This window comes from Haliotis cracherodii, unplaced genomic scaffold, assembly GCF_022045235.1.
Source record: "Haliotis cracherodii isolate W230 unplaced genomic scaffold, xgHalCrac1.p SCAF_11, whole genome shotgun sequence".
Taxonomy (NCBI): domain Eukaryota; kingdom Metazoa; phylum Mollusca; class Gastropoda; order Lepetellida; family Haliotidae; genus Haliotis; species Haliotis cracherodii.
In genome coordinates this window covers 37,704,230-37,720,849 of record NW_027266266.1, presented here as the reverse complement: position 1 = coordinate 37,720,849, position 16,620 = coordinate 37,704,230, and the positions used below count along the sequence as shown (strand labels likewise).

Below are 16,620 nucleotides of genomic sequence, written 5' to 3'. Positions count from 1 at the left end.
CATTTCAAAACATCTTGTCGTTGGCTTCCTGTTGAAGTGGATCGCTGGAGCCAAGTAGGAACAACATGCAATTTATGTGATAGTTGTGATGTCGGTGTTGAATTTCATGCGTTTTTCAATTGTAATTATTTTAAAAGAAATAGAATTGATTTGCTCTCTGGATATGACAAATGTGTTAACGACCCGTGAAAATCCGGGATAGAATAGGTCTTCAGCAACCCATGCTTACCCTAAAAGGCGACTATAGTTGTCGTAAGAAGCGACTAACGGGATCGGGTGGTCAGGCTCGCTGACTTGGTTGATGCATGTCATTGATTCCAATTGCGTGGATCGATGCTCATGATGTTAATGACTGGATTGTCTGGTCCAGACTCGATTATTTACTGACAGCCGTCATATAGCTGGAATATTGCTGAGTGCGGCGTTAAGCAACAAACAAACCAATCAACCAACCACAGAGCCAAATGCGTTAAACTTCCACAGTGTGTTCAATTGTACAAAAATAAATGTGTTAAACAAATTATCTAAATTTTGTTCAATCATAATGCACACATATATTCTTCTGGGTAAAAGCTATATCTACACTGTATTGCTGAAAAGTGTCTTTAAAATAATGATGTATGATCTTAATCTGCCACAGTCTGAGGCCAGAGTGAATGAGTTTTGTTTTACGCCGCTATTAGCAATATTCCAGCAATATCACAGCTGGGGACACCAGAAATGGGCTTCACACATTGTACCCATGTCGGGAATCGAACCCGGGTCTTGGGCGTGACGAGTCTGTGGCCAGAAAAGCAACTAAATGAATGTGTGACAAGCTGAACAAAGTTTAATACAGACTATATCCTTATCCCTTAATCCTCCATACCCAAAGTTGGGCACAGTGGGATTGACCGGTAATAACAACCATCGTTTAACGTATTTCAATGTAAAGTGGCCGGGGATCGAACCACTGACTTTCTGCTGTCCAGGCAGAGGCACCGCCCACTATACCAAGAAGGCTGTCGTGCAACATCTGCTACAAAATGTTGACAGGAAAGACAGAAGTTTGGATAAAAACTCAGAACTCTGGTTGGTTAAGCTCTGGGTCCTTGGTGGGTAGTACTTTGTGCTATAGGTGGGTAAAGCTCTGAGTTCTTGGTGGGTAGTACCTCGTGCTCTAGGTGGGTAAAGCTATGGGTCCTTGGTGGGTAGTACTTTGTGCTCTAGGTGGGTAAAGCTATCGGTTCTTGGTGGGTAGTACTTTGTGCTCTAGGTGGGTAAAGCTATCGGTTCTTGGTGGGTAGTACTTTGTGCTCTAGGTGGGTAAAGCTATCGGTTTTTGGTGGGTAGTACCTTGTGCTCTAGGTGGGTAAAGCTATGGGTCCTTGGTGGGTAGCAGTTTGTGCTCTAGGTGGGTAAAGCTATCGGTTCTTGGTGGGTAGTACTTTGTGCTCTAGGTGGGTAAAGCTCTGGGTCCTTGGTGGGTAGTACTTTGTGCTCTAGGTGGGTAAAGCTCTGGGTTCTTGGTGGGTAGTACTTTTTGCTCTAGGTGGGTAAAGCCCCTGGTTCTTGGTGGGTAGTACTTTGTGCTCTAGGTAGGTAAAGCCCCTGGTTCTTGGTGGGTAGTACTTTGTGCTCTAGGTGGGTAAAGCTCTGGGTTCTTGGTGGGTAGTACTTTGTGCTCTAGGTGGGTAAAGCTCTGGGTTCTTGGTGGGTAGTACTTTTTGCTCTAGGTGGGTAAAGCTATCGGTTCTTGGGGGGTAGTACTTTGTGCTCTAGGTGGGCAAAGCTCTGGGTTCTTGGTGGGTAGTACTTGTGCTCTAGGTGGGCAAAGCTCTGGGTTCTTTGTGGGTAGAGCTATGGTCCTTGGTGGGTAGTAGTTTGTGCTCTAGGTGGGTAAAGCTCTGGGTTCTTGGTGGGTAAAGCTCTGGGTTCTTGGTGGGTAGTACTTGTGCTCTAGGTGGGCAAAGCTATGGGTTCTTGGTGGGTAGAGCTATGGTCCTTGGTGGGTAATACGTTGTGCTCTCGGTGGCTGCAAACGTATTCCATGTATTATTTCAGCATGTGGGTCACTCGTTCGTGTGCCACGCCACCCTTTATAAGGCGTCCTTCTGTAGGGTACAAACGTACTCCATGTATTACCACAGCATATGGGACACTCGTTTGTGTGCCACGCCACCCTTTACAAGGCGTCCTTCTGTAGGGTACAAACGTAGATGGATGTATATGATGAGAAAACAAACGTGCTTCTGTGTGCTGCTAAGTGACATTGATCTAACAACCCGATACTACGTCACCAATCTCTATTCAGCGAAACCGGCCTCAAGGCAAAGCCTATGTCCGCCTGTGTCTGTGTCACACACCAAAGAGTCTCATGTTTAAGGTCAAAAACTGTGACGAACCGCGTCTGTGAGAATGTTTAAACGGGTAGATGATATTTGAAGTGTTGTATAATGCATGGCTCCTTGTATTATGAATTGGTTGCAGCTTGGAGCCATGTGTTCAAAGTAAACGATTGAGGAGTCCAGACGGGTTTTTGTATTGTTTGTACGCTGCATTCAGCAATATACCAGCTGTATCACGCCGGTCTGTTAGTTGTGCGGAGTGTTAGTTATGCCGGCTTTATAGTTCTAGTCCATAGTCATGACATAATTGTTGGTTTGTTGTTTAAACGCCGCCACACTCAGCAATATTCCAACTATGTGGAGGTGGTCAGTGTACATATTCGAGACCAGACAATCTAGTGATTGGTATCATGAGGATCGATCTGCTCATGTGGGATACGATAACATGCATCAACCAAGTCAGCAAGTCACCACCCAATCCCTTTGGACGCTTCTTCCGACAAGCAAAGTCGCCTTTTACGGCAAGTATGGGTTGCTGAAGACTTATTCTACCCCGGATCTTCACAGGTCCGATCTGTATATAATAGAGTCTGGACCAGATAATATCGTGATTGAGATCATGGACATCGATCTACGCAAATGACATGTACCAACCAAGTCAGCGAGGATACCACCCGATTAGTCGACTGTGGAAACTGGACTTTTGCAGTCAGTTAACCCCCTAGCCTCTTTCCAGCATGGTTGCCTCTTACGACCAACAAGTGTTGCTGAGGAACAATTCTAACCCGAATGTATCTGAAATAAATAAAATGATATCAATGTAAATACGTTATGTAGCTTAATTAAATTGTATCTTAAAAGCTCCAGGCCCCACTTCATTTATTTTTTACTACCTATATCATGACGTAATAAAAATATATACTGACGGGCATAAGAAAAGAATCTGCATTTTCGGAAAAGACATTATAGCTGTTCAAAACGCACATCGTCGTGTGTCATGGTTTATGTTTTATGTGTTATATTTGATGTAATGTGTCATGCGTTGTGTGTGAAAAATTTTAACAGATAAGTGTCACAGATGGCGTCACGGGCACTGAAATCACACGATCAGACATTAATGCGTGTTCTCCATTGACAAGGAAAACAGTCTACTCGAGAACGTAGAGGTCTGTTGAAAGCAACCGGGATCCGGCGCCATTCCTCAACCAGTGCCTGATCAATGCCTTCACTTATGAGTGGAGGAACTGTTTGTTCTCTTATAAGGCGATCCAGAAAATAAATCCCACATATTAACTTCAGGGGTCATGTCGGGAGATCTTGCCTGCGAGGGCAAGAGGTTGGCGTGTTTGACTGCAGACATTTGGTCGTAATCCTTACCCAGTGCGGTCTTGCGTTATGGGACAGGGTGTTTGGGCTCTGCTGCAGAATAGGCGGGACAACGGACGAAGTACCCGGTCAATATACCCGGTCACTCGAAACCGACCAAATATGATTTGACGTCACCATGGATTCCTCCCCACACAGCATGACGCTACCTCCTCTATACGGCGCTTCCTCCTGAACACAACAGCGTGCCTGCCGTCATCCTCGTCGACGGTGTACTTTGATTATCCCATCACCCCTATGCCGTTACACGTAATAGTAATATTTTATTTAGTGGTTTGCAAGTTTGGGACTGGAAGTGCTAGAATCAGAACGTTCGTTCTACGTATGTCGGTCGCAACAGCGACATAGGTTCTATGGGTTCCCCACATTGTTTTTTAGCAAAGCATGCTGTATCAGGTCGAACAGTCATCAATAGAGTACGTCTATCAACTATATCGTTTAGAACCTTTTAATTATGTTTTAAATGTAAATTGATTATGCCATGTTTTGTCTATACTCAGTATGTGAAAATTGTAATCTAATTATCATCAGAAACCACGTGTAGATTGTATGATGCGTACGTAAAATCTCCACATAGGTTTTGTTTTAATAGATGTTTTGATGTATAGGGATAAGCTTAATGATTTCTCTGACGCTTCTTCCAGTGTTTATGCCAAGCTGGAATGAATGACTCCTGTTTCTATAAAGTTATGGTCTACCACACGGTAGTAAATGTCCCCACGTGTACTTTCCTTATTGCATAAACAGTAATTCTTTTCTTTTCTTTTGTTTAGTTTTGTTTTGTTGTAGCCTTTTACCAAATACATCCAAGCACACTGCAATGCAGAGAAGTAAGAAACTTTGAATCTGGAATCTCAATTTCCTCCAACAGTTTACAAGACTGTGCCTTACTGTGTTGGAGCGGTAAACTGATGACTGCCAGAACCCACGTCACGTTTGGGGAAGACAGTACAACGCCTCACTCCTTGGCTTTGAGAACTTCTGATGACCAGGTGAGTTTCAGAGTCATGGCTTAACTGACCATGACGACACGGAACGGCAACATGAGGTAACTGTTGTCGGGTCGCCTTTGGCCCAAAACGCAGGTACGACATGGTGGAATCTGCGGGGGTTTTCTTGAACAAAATGTTTAAGACGATCCGAATATTTATTTTTCTCCTTTTGTCGTTCCGAGACAAATTTCCATATGTCGGGCTTCCCTTCTACCCATAACCTTTCTCCGCCCCTCATCCCCCTCCACCCCAACCCCCCACCCCTCCTTCATCCGCTCTTATAGAGATAACGGAAGTCCTCATGGCTGTGGACACCTCGAGCGAACAGTTGACTTACGTCTTTGCGACACTTGCCTTTTCGACGTCTGAGATCAATACCTTTCACTCAGGTCAGGGTCAACATCCCCAATTCCTCAGACCATATCCTCGGTACCCAACAGTTTCAGCACCAGCCGGACCAACATCATCACTGACGACGACAACCCACTTCTCAACGGACTAACCTCACCAGTGGTGGTAAGTTTGTTCTCTTTCACTCTGCAATCACTGGTTTGAGTGCGGCGTTAAACAACAAACAAATTCTTTCACTCCGAGATAGGTATCCCGAGCGCAAAGCACAGTCTCATTTTCGACATTTTTAAAGGAGTATGCATGACTAGGCGTCAATCAAGAACCCCACCCTGCAGATAACGATTACAGTCACGATCACGCAGGCATCTTTACCACTGTGTTGAGCAAGCTTTGGTCATACGTGATTCACCAGTTACCATGTTACAAGCAGCCTAAATCTGTGGTTTGGTAGGCCACGTCAAATGATTACAGTTGGTTGGTTTGTTGTTTTACGCCGCACTCAACAATATTCCAGCTATATGACGGCGGTCTGTAAATTGTCGAGTCTGGACCAGACAATCCAGTGATTGACATCATGAGCATCGGATTTCGTTTCCTTTTCAGTTCAGACGCAGCAGATTTTGTTTCCTTTTCAGTTCAGACACCACAGATTTCGTTTCCTTTTCAGTTCAGACGCAGCAGATTTCGTTTCCTTTTCAGTTCAGACACAGCAGATTTTGTTTCCTTTTCAGTTCAGACACCGCAGATTTCGTTTCCTTTTCAGTTCAGACGCAGCAGATTTCGTTTCCTTTTTAGTTCAGACACAGCAGATTTTGTTTCCTTTTCAGTTCAGACACAGCAGATTTCGTTTCCTTTTCAGTTCAGACACCGCAGATTTCGTTTCCTTTTCAGTTCAGACGCAGCAGATTTCGTTTCCTTTTCAGTTCAGACGCAGCAGATTTCGTTTCCTTTTCAGTTCAGACACTGCAGATTTCGTATGTGTTTTATTTTAAGGGTTATCATTACATGATGCAATATGCATGGAACTAGCCTAAGCTGTTGATCATTTACGACGGTGTTAAGATGATTAAGTTGTCACAAGGATACAGGAAAATATATATGTTGAGAATGAGTATCTTGTTGAGAATATTTAGTATACTTGGATTATTTACAGTGATGTGATGGTTGATATTGGAAAATATAATTCATATTCACGGGTCAAATTGCCTTTACTACTTCTACGAGAAAGTTACCGGCCGCTCAGTCCTCCGGGGACGTTGTAAATCTTTCGGGGTCATTACAAAGCATTGTTCTCTATGCGTGTAAAATAAAACGGGTAGCATGGTTCTACGTTCCTAAACTACTATGACTTCTACGAGAAGGTCACGGTCGCGCTGTCCATATAGGACGTTATAAATATTTCGCGCGACATTACAAAGCATTGTTCCCTTTGCGTGCATAGACAATCAAAGAAATGAATTACAATCTACAAAATATGACGACAACGGGTCGCCTGGTTCTACGACATGCTTACAAATACAGTGAATTGAGATACAATGATGAGAATCGAAATACAGTCATGTGAATTGAAATACAGTGATGAGAATCGAAATACAGTCATGTGAATTGAGATACAATGATGAGAATCGAAATACTGTCATGTGAATTGAAATACAGTGATGAGAATCGAAATACAGTCATGTGAATTGAAATACAATGATGAGAATCGAAATACAGTCATGTGAATTGAAATACAGTGATGAGAATCGAAATACAGTCATGTGACGTGAAATACAATGATAATAATCGAAATACAGTCATGATAATCAAATGTTTCAATGTTTGTGTTGTACAAATATACGGACGACCGTGAAACATGTTGTGATGGTGCATGTTGATACCAACTTTTACTAGTATAAGATGTTGCTTACTCGCATGGTTACTAGCGTGAGGTAACCGTTACCTACTTGTGAAGACCCGTGAAGATCGGGGTAGAATACAGGTCTTCAGCAACCCATGCTTGTCGTAAGAGGCGACTAACGGGATCGGGTGCATGGTCAGGCTCGATGACTTGATTGATGCACGTCATCGTATCCCAATTGCGTGGATCAATGCTTCTGATGTCAATCACCAGATTGTCTTGTCCAGACTCGAGTATTAACAAACAAGCCCACTTGTGACAATTATTATCATACTGTGTAAGATACAGTCGGTTACTACTTGCGGGTACTTATTTCTTTGAATTTTAGAATCCAGAGGCCTCCTCCGACCAGTATGGGTCTTGGCGCTTGTCAGCATACAGAATCGGGATAATTCCGTGTATACGGATCTATGACTTCTAAGGGGAGTTGTATGTACCTACCCACTTCATTGTTATTCCGTCGCCGCGCTAGAGGGATATATTAAGCAGGCGGAACGAGAGTTGCTCGCGTACTGGACAAATGTCTACAAATACATTAAAATTCCTCATGCTGACGTTTTCCGGCAGGATTCTCGGACAAAACGAGCAATTCTTCCATTTTTTATATTATTTTTTTTATTTTTTTGGGTGGGGGTTCGGGGTAAGGGGGTTGATTAGTCGTTCACACTTTAAAATGATACCGTCAACATTAGGAGAGGAGAGTGCGGTTTTACAGTTCTCCACTCAGTGACGAGCCTGGCCGACCAGGACATGAATGTCGATGGAATAAGTAGTAACTGCCGAATGACCCCTCACTCCTTGACTTAGAGAAACTCCGATGTCCAGGTGAGTTGCTGATGGCTTAACTCACCATGACGACAGTGAACGGCAATACGCTGAGGTATCTGCTGTAGGGTCCCCTTAAGCTCAAAACGCAGTTACGACAGAACCGATTGTCTTAGATAACACTTTGTCAGCTCCTGTCCTGCCATTGACGTGCCAGTCTCAATCTCTGAGGTCGACGATGTTGGCCTGGGCGATGCATGTCATCGATCCCAATTGCTTGGATCGATGCTCATGATGTCAATCACTGGAATGTCTGGTCCAGACGAGATCATCGGCCCTGTTGTTCTACCGTTTTCAACATGATAACGCCCGGCCTCATATTACTCGACTTGTTCAGGATTCTCTTCAACAAAACAACGTGAATGTCATCTCCTGGCCGGCTCGCTCCCCTGATCTCTCACCAATCGAGCACATGTGGGATGAGATGGCTCGGCACCTTCAACGTCAACCACGTGTCCCACAGACACTCGAGGAACTTCGAAACATGCTCCAGCAGATATGGACAGATATCCCAAAGGACTTTGTGCGACGCCTGGTCCATTCCATGAGACGAAGATGTGTTGCTTGCATCGCAGCCAGAGGTGGGCACACACGCTACTGATTTGTAAACTGACATTTGGGCATGTTCATGTTTTTTTTATGAAATCACGCATTTTCTGATGTCAGTATGGCAAATTAAACCATTTGAACACTTACAGAAGTCTTTTATCTGTTGCAAACCGAAATTGTTTCAAATTTGGCAAAAAACATAACTTTGCATTAAATCTGATTCAATGTCACAGGAATTTGTGTTGTTCATTATATAAAAGACCAAAGATGATATCTCCAATTTACTCTACCGGTTTCACCAATGTGATTTTCAAGAGAGTACAAATAACAGGACCATTATATGAAAGAATCACTACATTAAATGTTTAATCAAAGAACTTGGTATCGGCGAGGGGCGGTCGGGTAGCCCAGAGGTTAAAGTGTTCGCTCGTCACGCCGAAGACCCGGGTTCGATTCCCGGCATGAGTACAATGTGTGAAGCCCATTTCTTTCATAATGCCACATATAAGGCCAGTATGTAACCTGAGGTAGAAATCTGTCAAATCCATGCATCAGTACTGTCAACTTTTGACTTGACTCTAAAACCTGAAGACATGTTCACACCTCTTTTGTACTGGATTCCAACGCTCCATAAGAATCCGTACAAAAAGAGGTATATTGCTGGGTCCAGCAAAAGAAAACCAAATCCCTGACTCAAGGATTAAACATAATTCTTAATACAATCAAGAAAGGACTTTCTTTATGTTCACAGTAAGTACTAGCATTTGAGTGAAAAAAAACCTTGTGAGCCTAACCGGAACAGGTGTACAAAGACCAATTCACCTTACTACCCGGTACGGGTTTGAACCCGAGTTTCGTGTGCATATGGATGGAGACAACGTTGTTGTCACTCACGAGCACTCCGACAACGGCATCTTCCGCCAAGGTTTTCCGAGCTAGTATACTCATGGCAGCCGAGCCCAACTTCTTTCCACGGAACGCAGGAAGAACATGTAGCATTCCGAGTAAGTTGTGGAACTGAGTCGCGGCGTACGCAGCCAATGCCCCTGTCGGGTCTCGGAAACAAACTGTCGGATATTCCCTCTCGACCAACAGCTGCGCAAACTGGTCAATACCGGGCACCTTGAACGTCCAGTTTTCACTCACGTGCGAGATGGCATCAGCACTCATTGGCACTTCTTGAAATCCATCAGGTGGTTTTCTGTGAAAAATAGGATTTTCGCTGAGATTATTCGTTATCATGTCTAGAATTAGATCAGAATAAAATACTTCAACATGAACTACCAGGCAAAAGACAGTATAGGCTTGAAAACTGGATTTGACCGAAAAATTACAAACGTTATCAAACCGTTACTAGGCTGAACACATTCGCCGAAACACTGCAAAATTAAATTCCAAAACGCAAAGATGTATCCGTATTAAATACATCACCATCGAATAAACATTTCTAATCTATTTCGTTTTTGCCACCATCATAATGCGTCAATACTTTCTTTTCGTAAGAGGCGTCTAACGGGATCGGGTGGTCAGGCTCGCTGACTTGGTTGATACATGCCATCACGTTTCCAATTGCGTATATCGATGCTCATGATATCAATCACTGGTTTGTCTGGTCCAGATTCCATTATTTACAACCATCATATAGCTGGATTATTGCTGAATGGGCGTTAAACAATAAACAAAAAAACAAAACTTTCTTTTGCCCGGCAGATGAGACTCCCTGCTGATAGCAAACAATTATCGATTGTGGACTACGGATGTCTTTAAGGACAAAGAATTGGTCAGATTAGAAGGCGGATGTTACACAGTGACGCAGAGTTGCATCGAGAGGATCTACAAATACTTGAAAGAACAGAAAGTCGATTGAAGTGAGTACAGGTGAATTATAAATACGTTTAAGCAACGGTAAACCCGAGTTCAACGACGTTTTAGCTAAAACAAACCGTTATATTTAGTGTGATATATACAGTCATAGTGATATACAAAACATAGGACGTACATGTCGACTAATGTGTCACGTGATACAGTATATATCGGCGCATCTGCCACCCAGCGGATGTTGCCTCGCTCCCGGGCCCGCTGTTCCACCAGAGGCCAGACTGTGTCGGACACGCCTGTGAAAGTACAGCAAATACACTATTCTTTGTAGTTTCTTCCCACGTTTTCAATCTCATAAACATCAGATCTTCCAGACGGTAATGATACCTCTCTTCGTAAGAAAGTGAGTATGGTTTTACGCCGCTTTTAGTAAGATTCCAGCAATATCATGGATGGGGACACCAGAAATGGGCGTCACACATTGTACCCATGCATGTGGGAAATCGAACCGGGTCTTCGGCGTGACGAACGAACACTTTAACCACTAGGCTACGCACCCAACCACCAACACCGAAAAACACAAAGAATGACGAACATTGTATCTCTTTTCCTATCAACACATTACAATGTTTATTCTTCCCCGCCCTGAAGGCGGGGAAGTATACGGGAAACGTTAATTTTGTAGCATGTATGTCGACATGTTGGTTTATTTGAAATTTCAAGCCACGCATTTACGGAAATAAAACATACAAATCATGTGCGTGGAATGTTGATGCTATTCTTTTCCAGCAATAAGAGATACTACAAAATCGTCTGTATATTCTAGTAGTTAATTGATGCATCTGACCGTTTCTGGTCATTAGCTGACATTATTAAAACATTCATGTGTAATCCGATGTCCTTTTTTCCTCAAGGACCAATTTTCTGATTTTCACGGTGTATACAAAAGAAGAACTGTACTCCGGAGATCGTAAATAACAGCATAATATAAAATACGTTCCGAATATGCTTATTCATGAACAACGACGACATCTCAATTTAAATGTAATATGGCTGAATTCCACATTCTACATACCAGACTTTTGATTTTTTGGATGCTCATGTTCACTGGAAATATTTGGAATAATTACATTTCTTATTTTGAATTAACCCAGTCCCCCGTGTGTTTTTTTTCAATCAGTGCACCGTACATAGGCACATGTAAAACGTTTGGTAGCAAAGTCAAAGCAAAATCGGAGTAGTCTATCGGCCAATTTGCATCAAGGCTGTAGTATTTTTAAACCGTTTAATGGAATTCAATGTACAGCCGTAGCTCTGGTCACTCATATATTTTGTGTCCCAGGGCTCAAATCTGTACCGTGTTCCACTGACCTCGATAATCTGTTGGATGAAGGCACAGCTCACATAGTTAACACCGAAGGCTATGAGGGGTATTTAGGTCATAATCAACTCCCAGCAGTCACTGCCTCAAGCGATATTGTCTACATAACAGATCAGTTTTATGGCTCCGTCACAGGTGCTCCAAATATTGAAGCAGGGAAAACAAATTTCATAGAATCATTTCAACAAGCAATATTGATATCCCCGTCACTTTTGGTAACTTTCAATTTTTACGGATTTTGATTCGTATGCATTATTTGACTCGGAATGGTTTGGGTCAGATTGATCCGAATGGACAAGCGGTTTTACTTCTGTTTAATAGTATGGATGAATTGTTATGTTACATCTTAACAGTATATCAGGCGACTGTGTTTGTCGTAAGAGGCGACAAACGGGATCGGGTGGTCAGGCTTTGGTTGATGCATGGCATCGATCCCAATTGCGTGGATCGATGCTCATGATATTAAGCACTGGATTGTCTGGTCCAGACTCGAATATTTACAGAACGCTGTCATATAGCTGGAATATTGCTGAGTGCTGTGTTAAACGACAAACCAATCAATCATCATCATATGAACTCAAACCAGTCATTGTTATAAGTAAACCACATTCCACAACAGTTACTGACACTGGATATAAAACAGTACATAGAAAAAGACCAAGTAACTCAGCTCATCATGATCACAATTACTATTCTTTGAAAGAAAGAAATACAAAAAAGAAACTGGCCAAAAAACGTAAAACAAGAGACGAGGAATCTCCGTTATTGATTAGTCCCGGTATTGAAATGTTCTCAAACTACGTGATGATATTTTGAGAATGTGCATCTGTGGATGTGACTAAAAGACCTTATCTAGTATGACTTTTTTGCCATATGGAGCCCTTAGTATTTTCATTCACATTATTATAACCAAATGCCAAGTGTAAAAAGAATGTGATCTATTATTTGAGTATGTGCATCTGCCAATGTTGTTGGCGGTTTTGATACTATTTCCACATGTTTACATTTGTGCGAGAAATTGCTTCCATTTCCTTCGATCTACTTTTTAAATAAAGACCCAGGTTAGAATAGGTCTTCAGCAACCCATGCTTGCCGTAAGAGGCGACAACCAGGATTGGGTAGTCAGGCTCGCCTATTTGGTCGATGCATAACATCATATTCCAATTGCGTAGTTCCATGCTCCGGGACAGAATAGGTCTTCAACAACCCATGCTTCCCGTTAAAAGCGGCTATACTTGTCGTACGAGACGACTTACGGTATCGGGTCGTCAGGCTCGCTGACTTGGTTGATGTATTTCATCGAATCCCAATTGCGTGTATCGATCCTCATGATGTCACTCACTGGATTATCTGGTCCAGACTGGATTATTTACAGACCGCCATCATATGGCTGGAATACTGCTGAGTGCGGCGTTAAACATGTAAGAAACTATTTTTAAATATACCTACCCTATCAACTGTATTGCCCAATACTCAAAATAAATTTTTAAAAATTTCCACAACAGCGTTGTGTTATTTGTGGTTAATATAATTATGCTCCTTCATGCCTTTCAGTAACATCATAATTATGCGTTTGTGAGGAATCACTAATGGCGGGGATCTTTGATGCTCTGCATCAATGTGTTCTTGTTATATATTGTCATGCAGTAAAAACATATGGCTACGTTCACACCGGGCTCGCCTAAAGAACTGGGTCTGAGTGATTTGGCCCTGTTAGTATAGTCAATAACCGTTTGACTTACTTATTACACAACAAAGGTGTCTCATCTCAATCCAACTCCCCCATTACAGAGTCTAGACCTACACAGAAACTGACTACAGGAGTGAGTGAGTTAAGATTTAAAGTCACATCGGCAATATTTCTGCCATATCGTGACTAAATAAAGTTAAACAGTAATAATACATAAATAAAGACATTAAAATAAGTCGACAAAGGGCAGTAAAAGCACTAGACTATCAGAGATGTAGATTTAAAACTAGCATATCATCAACAAATTTGAACTATTCTCAACAATACACAATAAAAATGGGCTAAAGATCACCAAATAACCAAAGGTAGGCCACCATACCAGATACCATGGGGACTAACGGTACTTCTGTTACCTACATGGCACACCAGCAGGATTTACACCATCCCTCTGGCCATTGGTGACTGTAAGTTTTAGCCAAAGAAACTGACTACAGCCAGCCCCCTTTAGATGATACTCTGACCTGTGTGTGGTGGCTGAGATTGGACAGTGGTCAACTTCACCCTCGCCCTTAACACGTGGTGTACACAACATGGTGGGTCTGCATACTTGAAACACGCCACTGTCTAACTGGTATACATAGGTACCCCGGTAGTTGGAGGTGCCGTACAGAGTTACTTCCCTTAGAGTTCTGGCAGGATACTCTGACATAAATACGACGCCAAGGCCTAGACTTGACGAAACCTGATGGTCCGTTTCAACACACAACTTGTTTCAATTGGTATTTTTGGTACAAACTGTGTTATGTGATTGAGGCTGTGTCTCATTGTATAGAGGTTATAAATTTGGCTTAAAACAGAAAATATATTTGTGCAAACAAAATTCTGAGATGATTTTAATGCCAGTATGTAAGTGAAAGGGCAGACATATGTGAGTTACACTTCTCTGAACTCGTACGTAAATGGTTGTTATACGTACAGAGATTGATGTCATCATTCCACGTAATAATCCGCGGGTCATCAAGGAGTGACGTCATACTCGCCACGTCGTCACTGTCTACGAAGTAAAACTTCCCAGTGTAGGGATCCTGCAAAATGGCGGATGAACGACGCTGTACTGAACATAAAGGTTCATCGTTAATAACTCCTTACTATCTCCCATTTCAACCATCCGTCACCACTCAATCGCTAGACACGGAAACACGGAGTTGTCACGAATGATCCTCTAATTCCATGTCGAAGTACAGTTCGAATAACATGATTGTTCATGGGTAAACAATTTTCGAAGTTCGAATAAAATTTAAATGTGACAGATTCGAGGAAATGGCTTACATATGTCTGTGCTCAGAACGAGACACTTTCTTCCAAGTACATCTTACCATCTGTTTTTCGCCGGATGGTTTAACGACGATGGATTTGAACTCAGCCCAGCTATCCGCCCAGATCTCGAACCCTTCCCACTTTCCCCTCAGCAGCTTTGTGAGCAATCCATACACCTGTAATGTGCACATACCGTGACCTGTAATACACATATACCGCGTAACCTGTGTATTACATATTCAACGTACATCTGTGAGTGAGTATGGTTTTACACCGCTTTTCGTCATATTCCAGCAATATCACGGCGGGGGACACCAGAAATTGGCTTCACACATTGTGCCCATGTTGGGATTCTGACCCGGGTCTTCGGTGTTACGAGCGAACGGTTTAACCACAAGGGTACCCGACTGTCCCGTATATCTGTGAGGGACCGACCATTTGATAAGCTGGGGAGGGGGGGGGGGGGGGGGGGGGAACACCTCGCACTGTTATTTTTGTGGCAGGCAATTTTCTTTTTTTTCAACAGTATGAAGCATAATTATATTTTGTTCATGAATTTATTCAATTTATTTATATCAAATGGTCGGTCCCTAACTCAAATACAACATACACATATAATACCTAATCCGTAACCTGTAATCCACATACACTGTACACCCTCAGAATAAATACACCATACACCGTAATAAGTGAAGGAACGTGTGATTTAAGTCCAGTGACATAGGTATTAAATATTTTCAGATAGATACATTATCTCATCACCAAATGCCTAATAACACAACATATTATTGTTCCGAGACTGAAAAGTGTGTGCCTCTTGAAAAATGAACACTCCTCCAGTGACAATATCTTACCATAATACTCCTGTGACGGTCTCTCAGTTTCATGGCGGCGTCTTTCCAATCCTCGCAGGACAGCTTATATGGCGCCATGTTGCGAGATGCGTTTTCAGCGACAACCCTTTTAATCAAATCCTGTGACACTACCACGTACAACATATACAACGCTAATTGACACTACCTGTTGAAACGGCTAACGCTGTCAGGTTTTCCGCGTTTAAAAACTCCCAACAAGAGCCATAGCCAAGACACAGGCTATCGCGGCGGACTTCAGGGGACACTGTGATATTTACACTGTCACAGCTAATATACAAACACTTCTGTTGGGTCGATTGCCCCAGGCCGATTCTGTTGAAGTGGTGTACACCGTGCGTACGTGCTTGTGTGTCACTGTGTGTGCGTGTTTTATTTGTCGGTGTGTGTTCTCTATGTCGGTTTTATATAAGCGATCCCACTTAGATACCATGCCGGGAAGATGTACAAATGTAAATATTTAAATAAATAATTTGACGCTATCTTTGAAACTAGAAGAATAAACAAACCAGACCTGCTGATTTTAAAAATGATTTCGACACTGTCTCTAAACAATTTAACAAATACTGAAAAAATTGAAAGATTTTAACTGCCAATAAATCAGGATCTGTTGAACAAAAAGGGTTCTTCCATATTTTGTATTTTAGAAAGGGGTAGTAGACAGGGAAACCCGGTATCACCCTACCTATTCCTCTTTGTGTTTGTTTCATTATTTGTTTTTGTTTGTTTGTTGTTTAACGCCACATTCTGCAATATTTCAGTTATTTACCGGTGATCTGTAAATAATCGAGCTTGGACCCGACAATCCAGCGACTGATATCATGAGCTTCGATGTACGTTATTGGGATACGTACTTTTATATAGTACCATGATCCCTGTTAGTGACCGTATATATATTGCTGCTAATTTTTGCGTTCCAAGCCCCTGTTCGTTGCACTGCTTCTTCTGCTACTACAAACCCACGGGGGACTGGGTTAATTTAAAATATGGAACAAAGCAATTCCAAATATGTTCTGTGAACATAAGCATCCAAACAACAATCAAAAGTGTAGTGTGTGGAATTGAGCCATGTTACATGTAATTTAAGATGTCAGTGTTCATCATTCATTGAAAATACACAAATTATTTTTTTTGTATTTGATTACTTAGCAATGTGTAATGTTGATAACGGCGAGTTCCGGATTATAGTTCGTCTTTTGTATACACCGTGTC

General features: G+C 42.2%; 1 protein-coding gene across 1 annotated transcript; it reads right to left on the bottom strand.

The window, feature by feature from the left end:
• Nucleotides 1-9,119: 9,119 nt before the first annotated feature.
• On the bottom strand, nucleotides 9,120-15,468 carry LOC139455736 (glycine N-acyltransferase-like). Its single transcript, XM_071237287.1, has 5 exons — nucleotides 15,391-15,468; nucleotides 14,596-14,712; nucleotides 14,196-14,304; nucleotides 10,330-10,444; nucleotides 9,120-9,531 (listed from the first exon to the last, which is right to left on the bottom strand). Exons 1-5 carry the CDS (start codon nucleotides 15,466-15,468, stop codon nucleotides 9,120-9,122), a joined length of 831 nt encoding a protein of 276 aa, XP_071093388.1.
• Between the last annotated feature and the right edge of the window lie 1,152 nt (nucleotides 15,469-16,620).